Here is a 6,707-nt window from a genome sequence, read left to right on the forward strand (position 1 = left end):
CCTGCCCGACATCAGACTACGGAGACGGAGTACGGAGTACGGAAAGATTGAGCTTGGATTCAAATTTGACCAATCAAAGCAAAGTTCATTAAACTACAGTTTAATGCCGGCTGCGTCCCGGCATTCATTGTGAAAATCTATAGTTTACGTTACGTACGCTATAGATTTTACGTAAACTATAATAGATTTTCACTACTGGCGACAAATATCGGAGCGCAGCCTTAGTTTTCTTTATTCTGATTAATTAAATTTTAATAGCCAATCTCAATCCCCTAATCCGTAATGTGATAATACGTGCTTGATATAGGTAACATTTTCTTATTCTTCTTGCGTAGATATTTTTTCTTCAATACAATTGCCGTACTTTCTTCGTCTTAACATTCTTTTTTCAATGTTCTATTTCAGTTTCCGTAGAAAAATTGCCAAAAGTGGACGCTGATACCTCACATGGTCATATTACAACTCTGCGGGCAATCTGCACATTTTTCAATTTTTTTTTTTTTAGTGTACGCGCTGCAAGTACGGCAATTGTAAGGTAAGCCGCAGCAGCCTGGCTTTGTCTCGCGCACCGGTACCGAATCGGTACGGGGAAAAAAACAGCGGCCGATCGGACTGGGTCTGCGCGCGCGAGAGGGATATACCTGTCTACGTAGCTACGCGCGGGGCAGTGCCGGCGATTATTGAGCGGGCAAAGATAAAAGGTCGGTTTCGTCTTCCCATAAAGCGAAAGTGAAGTAAACGCGCGGCACCACTTTATGCTGATCGATTTGTGGTGATTTTATATCTTCGCCTGTCTATACCGGCTATAGTTCTATACCGGTCGGTGGCGGAGCCTTGCGGACCGGTTCAAACGGGCCGCGATACTTTATATCTGCGGTATAAACGCGAAATTGAGCTTTACATATTCTGGACAGAAAGGGGCAAGCAAGGAGCACTCAAAGTGCTCGCACAGGAAATTTCTTTGTGCTGTCCATAGAACAGTCGATCGCGTTGGTCGGAACATTCTTCAGATCAATACCGATGTTACATGAAAGGTGGAAAAAATAAAAAAAAAATAAAAAATAAAAAAAAACGATAATTTATTTCTCCTTGATATCAAAATTTGTCGAGATATGATGTATTTTTCGTTACAATCTTATTTTAATGGATATATTTCGTTTTTATTTCGGATATAGATACATAATAAAAAGATATATAGGAGCGATAATAAATTTATTAAAGTGACATATCTCACGTAAATACTATTACATTATAATTTCACTTACATTACCCGTACCTCAAAAAATATATTTATAGATCTTTACAGATCTTGTTACACTTAGTCATAGTTTTATCCCTTTAACGAAAATAAATGTACATTATAAGCAACATAATCTCTTTCTGATGATTAAATTAAACATTTGAATATATTTTAGAAATTGCATACTTTTAAGTCTTACACTATCTGTTGCACATAACGTCGATCTTTTTATTATAAAACATCAATCTTATCGTTAATATCATTATATAACTATTAAGAGGTCCGTTTCTCATATAATTAGATTGTTAGAGCGTCTATAGAGAAATCTACTTCGTAGAAATATATAATTATAAAAGTCATTTTTCTCAAATAGGACACTTAGATTCAGAAGCAACCTCTGAATCTGTGGAAATATCTTCTGCAGTGAGAGCAAGAATTTCCTCACAGACGCGTTTGTAAACCCATGCATCACCCTTTAATCTTTTCCGACGAATGCCGACTAATCGTTTACCGTTCGGATCGATCTCTAAGAGGCAGACTTCCAATTCGAAAGAACAGGAATTCTGCGAAGAAATCGATTTCGCCGAATCTTTTTTACCTTCCGGAAAGGATTCTTCAGTTTCTCCTTGCAAAATGAATCTACGACGATATATGTTTTCGATAATAAAACAATATAGGGAATACAGTGTTCAAGATAAAATTATAGTTACCCTTTTTGACGGCACATTATACCCTTTTGCCGAAGTGCTCTTCGTAATTTCGAGAGGACATGTTTTGGGCAACCGCTGCATGTTGCAGATACGTTAGAAAGACCCTTTGATAACAAAATACAATTTACCACGGTTTGCGAGATGAAAACTTCTTTCAATAATATTTTCATAATTTAAATGTGAGACATACCTTCCCCGACAATACATTTGGTTCATCCGGATCGGTGTTTTCGTTCTTCACTCGTCTTTTCGGTGTAAGAACATATCTTACTCGATTCAACCCTCGCTCTAACCCCATCATAACTTTTCTTGCACTACCGGGTGTAGATGTCTGAGGAACTCTAAAAAATATTATATTTTTGAACATCTTTATCGTATTTGTTATATTATTTTCATATTACTCATAAGCTTACTTGGAATCTGGTGTTGAGAATTGCGTTGGAGTAGCTGGTCTGTTTTCAAGCAGCCTCTTTGTTGGAACTACTGTAATATTATAAAAAGCCAAATTACATAAGCATAACTTCAATATTATTTATGTATTATTAACAAACTATACAGATAGGATTATTGAAAAGTTTAATACTCTTCTGAATGATAAGGTTTCAAATGTAGTGGTGCTTGGGAGATAGTGTATCTTCTAAGGAGTTTTGGGGAAGAATTCTTGTACACGGAAATTCTTAAGTCCAAATTGCGTTTGTTAGCAAGTCATTGCTCTTCTCGAGGTAATTATCTGCTTTTCGCGCGACTACTGTAATTTATCGCAGTCGGAAACTTTCATTAAAGTTTCTAATTAGGTGGTGCTAGCATCTCCTAATTAGAAGTAAACTTTAGAAAATGTACTATGGAACTACCTACGATACCTGCGATACAACGCGTTTCCTAAACAATTGCACGCAAAATGTACGAAAACGTCAAAAACATAAAAAATCGACATATCTAGAAATATGAGATTGATATATTTATCATCGTGAAAAGTTTCTGAAGATAAAATTATGATAATTCAATAAAACTTAAAATGTTTTTGTTTGTAAAAAAACGATAAATAGGATAAAAAGGATTAGGATGTTGTAATGATGATAAAGTAAAGTGCTTACCAGGCGGTGATACATCGTCACAGTCTCTACTTCGTAATCTTTTTCTTGTCGACGTATATGGTTCTATAAATTTATTTTCAGTTCTTTTAGGCAGTACATCATAAGTGACATCAATCGTTGGAGATGGCTCGTTGTTTGTTCTGCTTCTTGGAGAATGATCAAGTTTGGTTATAAAATTGTTGGCCATTATTTCACGTTGTGGAACATTTGTGCCATTCTATAGAGAGAACAAAATTTATACGATTAAATATATCAATCTCATATTGAAAAAACATTTAACTTACCATTTCTTGCTTAAGATGAGACCTCATCGTAGATGTTAATTTCAATGAAAGTCCACGTAATTTTCTGTCAAGTAACAACAGATATGTAGCCGTTCTGTAATCGGTTCTATCACTCTGCACAAGTTTCTTCCATATATCTGTGCTATTCCGACCGCAAATGGCAGACATAGTACTCAATACTTCGTCATCTTTTTCAAACTAAACATTTTCATGAAAAAAAAAAGGAATTTCATAAAACATTTAAAGCTATAAAATCAATTTCTGTACACCAAATTCTTACTTCTATTCTGTGAATGAATGATATAGGCTTTCGAGAATTTCCTGTAATCCATGGATGACGACATAATTCGTGAATGGTGATTCTCTTTATCGGATTGATTTGTAACATTGACTTGATCAGTGTTTTACTATCATTGGACAACCAATACGGTTCCTCATATTTGCCAGTCTAGAACAAATTTGTAATTTATGTGTTTGTGTCATAATATGCAGATGGCGATTGTAGAACTTACAAGTATTTTTTTATACAAGTTCTCTAAATTATTGTCATCGAAAGGCAAAAAGCCACACAATAAGGCGTAAAGAAGAACTCCCATACTCCAGATATCAACTTCTGAGCCTGCAAAGAAATTTTGTATCTTTAATTAAATATTACATTACAATGAAGTGTCAAAAACATTTGTGAAGCTCAGTTACCTAGATATTTCTTTCCCATTATAAGCTCTGGTGCAGCATACGTGGGAGAACCGCAAGAGGTATATAAATGTGCCTGAATTCCCATTTTGGGTTTTGCGCATAGCCCAAAGTCAATTAACTTTAAATTCTCATCTTTATCCAATAAAACATTTTCCTGTGAAAAAAAAAAGAATAACAGAATAATTCTATTCAAATAATATAGATATATTACAAAAGACAGAAAATATATTTACAGGCTTTAAATCTCTATGAGCATATCCCAAATTGTGCATGTATGCAACAGCAGACACTATTTGGCAAAAAAATTTGCGCGAGTCAGATTCCGACAATCGGTTTTTCTCAACTGCAATACAAACACAACAATGTCATTTTAATATTAACAGCCGTTGAAAATAACAAAAGATTCTTTACGTCGCGGTCGTATGTAACGCTTACCTATGTGATCAAACAGTTCTCCACCAGAACAATATTCCATCACCATGAAATAATGACTGTCCGTCTCTATCACTTGATACAGCCTACAGATGTGTTGATGCAGCAGTGTTTTAAGTGCCTCCACTTCGACCTTCACCCTTGGTAAATCTTCCTAGAATAAATAATTGTACAGTAAATATATATAGTTCAAGATAGAATAGAGAGAGAGAAAGCAATGTCGAAAGAAAGAAGGTGAAAGAAAATTACAAAGAAAAATCCCCTTTTCTTAAAAAGACATAAACAATTGAGATTTTACTTACACCTAACGCAGTCTTCTCCATAATCTTGATGGCAACCTTTTCGCCGGTAGCGACGTGAGTCGCGAGTTTGACTTTGGCGAAGCCACCGCTACCGATCGTCTTCTCCAGGTCGTACAGTCCTTTCAGGGCAGCGTATCGCACCATCGTCGGGCCCGGCACGAGAAATACGGGTCGTAAATGCCGGAGATGTGTCGCAGTCTCGCCTCTCGCCGCATCAACTTTCAAACCGCGGTTTCCTAACGTAAACAACTTTTGACGGCCAATCAAGACCTTGCTCGCCCAGCTCGCCCACCTTCCCCGTCCCGTTTACAGTGGTGTCAGTGGTGCCACGTCGGCCAACGTCGGCGTTCGGCGTCTTAGGATAGCGACTGATAAAGTAGGTCTCCTACAACATTATTTACCGATTATCAAACGCGGAGTAGGAAGGAAATCACTTTGACCGCTTTGACGACGACGACGCATGTCGATGTTATTTTCGTAATTTTTTTGCATGAAAAATGACGACAGTCTGACGAGTGACGTCTGACTGGTCTGACAGACGGACCGTCGATCCACAAAATGTCTCGAGTCCCCGAAATGACTTATCGCTTTGTTGAGAAACATCGTGTTTGTTGAACCGTTGTTGTAATGGCACAATTCCTCCGAGTGTGCAAGCCGGAAATCTGTTGCGTGGCCAGAAGTTACGGGACTCAGAGGTTAGTATCTTGTCTCATCACGTTATAATATAATCGCTGTCAAACGATAATTTTTTTTTTAGCTAGTCACTTTTTGTATTCTTTTACAATCCTTTTCTTTCCTTTGCCATCCTCTAATATATGGGATGGGAATATATATTTATTTAATTATTTTGTTCCGAGTGCAGAAAGTAATGTCATTCTACTAAAAGAAACAAATTTAATTACTGCCATGTAGCACGTTCCTTTTAAAGGTACCAGCAGAATCATTATGAAACTTTAAATGTTTCACCCGATGCGTCACAGAAAGACATCAGACAAGCTTTTATCAGGTTGTCAAAACGAGTATGTAACACTCTAGATAATTTGTTTTATATTTGGAGAATTTATTATAACTTTATTTTACTTCAGATAGTATGAAATGAATGTAAATGGCATACTTTTTGCTTTCGCTATTCTATATTTTACAATTGTATAAATTGCACATTTTGTTTTTGCTAGCTGCATCCTGATACTAGTGGAAAACAAGATCATGCTGATTTTGTCAAGTTGAACGAGGCATATACGATTCTGGGAAAGGAAAGTGCAAGGCGTCAATATGATTTTGAATTGAAATACTGTAGATACAATCCATCCTACACATATCATTCACAGAGCACGTAAGTTAATATAATACATTAGAATATTGATTTGTTTAAAAAATGCTAATGATTGTGTAATGTGAAATTAAGTTGTATCTTGAGGATTTTTGCTTTTGCATTCCCGGATTTGTGCCTTCTACTGCATGTACATGTGGAAGCAAAAAATCTAATGCAATTAATGCAACTCCCATATTGTTGCAGACAATATGGGAGTCAATGGGAATATGAAGTACGTACGGCAGGAGGACCGTGGCCACCGTCTCAGCAAAAGCCAAATGCGTTTTTTGGCCTCCTAATAGCCCTGGTGTTTTGTGGGTTGGGGTTGCTACAACTTATTTTCATGTTCTATACTATTAAAGTGAGAAAGATAGTAACTTTGCGAAATGCTCGAATAGAGAACGAATACCAACAAATTCGAAACTCGGCACACACTAGAACCAATCAGTTTGTTATAAAAAATATAAATTCCGCAGAGGATCTGAACGAGTACCTGACGAAAGACGGTAATGAATGTTAGCAAAAATTTTATTAGAAATTAAAAAATAGCAGTTATTAGAGACATCAGTGTTTTTTTGCTTCTTTCTCTATCCTTTGCCTTCCTGTTATACTAAAGATAAATCCTATTATTGTATGA

The 6,707-nt window shown here is 36.3% G+C and overlaps 2 protein-coding genes across 2 annotated transcripts; one reads left to right on the forward strand and one right to left on the reverse strand.

The window, feature by feature from the left end:
• Positions 1-1,193: 1,193 nt before the first annotated feature.
• On the reverse strand, positions 1,194-5,057 carry LOC139813126 (maternal embryonic leucine zipper kinase). The gene is made up of 12 exons (XM_071778462.1): positions 4,759-5,057; positions 4,460-4,610; positions 4,258-4,367; positions 4,025-4,178; positions 3,841-3,947; positions 3,609-3,776; positions 3,329-3,526; positions 3,045-3,261; positions 2,364-2,433; positions 2,141-2,291; positions 1,951-2,054; positions 1,194-1,879 (listed from the first exon to the last, which is right to left on the reverse strand). The coding sequence occupies exons 1-12, from the start codon at positions 4,900-4,902 to the stop codon at positions 1,606-1,608; spliced, it is 1,848 nt and encodes a 615-aa protein (XP_071634563.1). The 5' UTR covers positions 4,903-5,057; the 3' UTR covers positions 1,194-1,605.
• A 181-nt stretch (positions 5,058-5,238) lies between these two features.
• Positions 5,239-6,632, forward strand: LOC139813205 (dnaJ homolog subfamily C member 4). The gene is made up of 4 exons (XM_071778583.1): positions 5,239-5,453; positions 5,687-5,777; positions 5,934-6,091; positions 6,275-6,632. The coding sequence occupies exons 1-4, from the start codon at positions 5,386-5,388 to the stop codon at positions 6,588-6,590; spliced, it is 633 nt and encodes a 210-aa protein (XP_071634684.1). The 5' UTR covers positions 5,239-5,385; the 3' UTR covers positions 6,591-6,632.
• The last annotated feature ends 75 nt before the right edge of the window (positions 6,633-6,707 follow it).

Source organism: Temnothorax longispinosus, chromosome 1 (genome assembly GCF_030848805.1).
Source record: "Temnothorax longispinosus isolate EJ_2023e chromosome 1, Tlon_JGU_v1, whole genome shotgun sequence".
Lineage (NCBI taxonomy): Eukaryota > Metazoa > Arthropoda > Insecta > Hymenoptera > Formicidae > Temnothorax > Temnothorax longispinosus.

Coding starts and splice junctions, on each gene's coding strand:
- LOC139813126 (XM_071778462.1), bottom strand. CDS start 4,902: ATGGTGCGATACGCTGCCCTGAAAGGACTGTACGACCTGGAGAAGACG. Junction 3,777..3,840: donor ACTTGTATAAAAAAATACTT/GTAAGTTCTACA, acceptor AATTTGTTCTAG/ACTGGCAAATATGAGGAACC. Junction 1,880..1,950: donor ATAATGTGCCGTCAAAAAGG/GTAACTATAATT, acceptor ATATCGTCGTAG/ATTCATTTTGCAAGGAGAAA.
- LOC139813205 (XM_071778583.1), top strand. CDS start 5,386: ATGGCACAATTCCTCCGAGTGTGCAAGCCGGAAATCTGTTGCGTGGCC. Junction 5,454..5,686: donor AGAAGTTACGGGACTCAGAG/GTTAGTATCTTG, acceptor TTCCTTTTAAAG/GTACCAGCAGAATCATTATG. Junction 6,092..6,274: donor ACATATCATTCACAGAGCAC/GTAAGTTAATAT, acceptor ATATTGTTGCAG/ACAATATGGGAGTCAATGGG.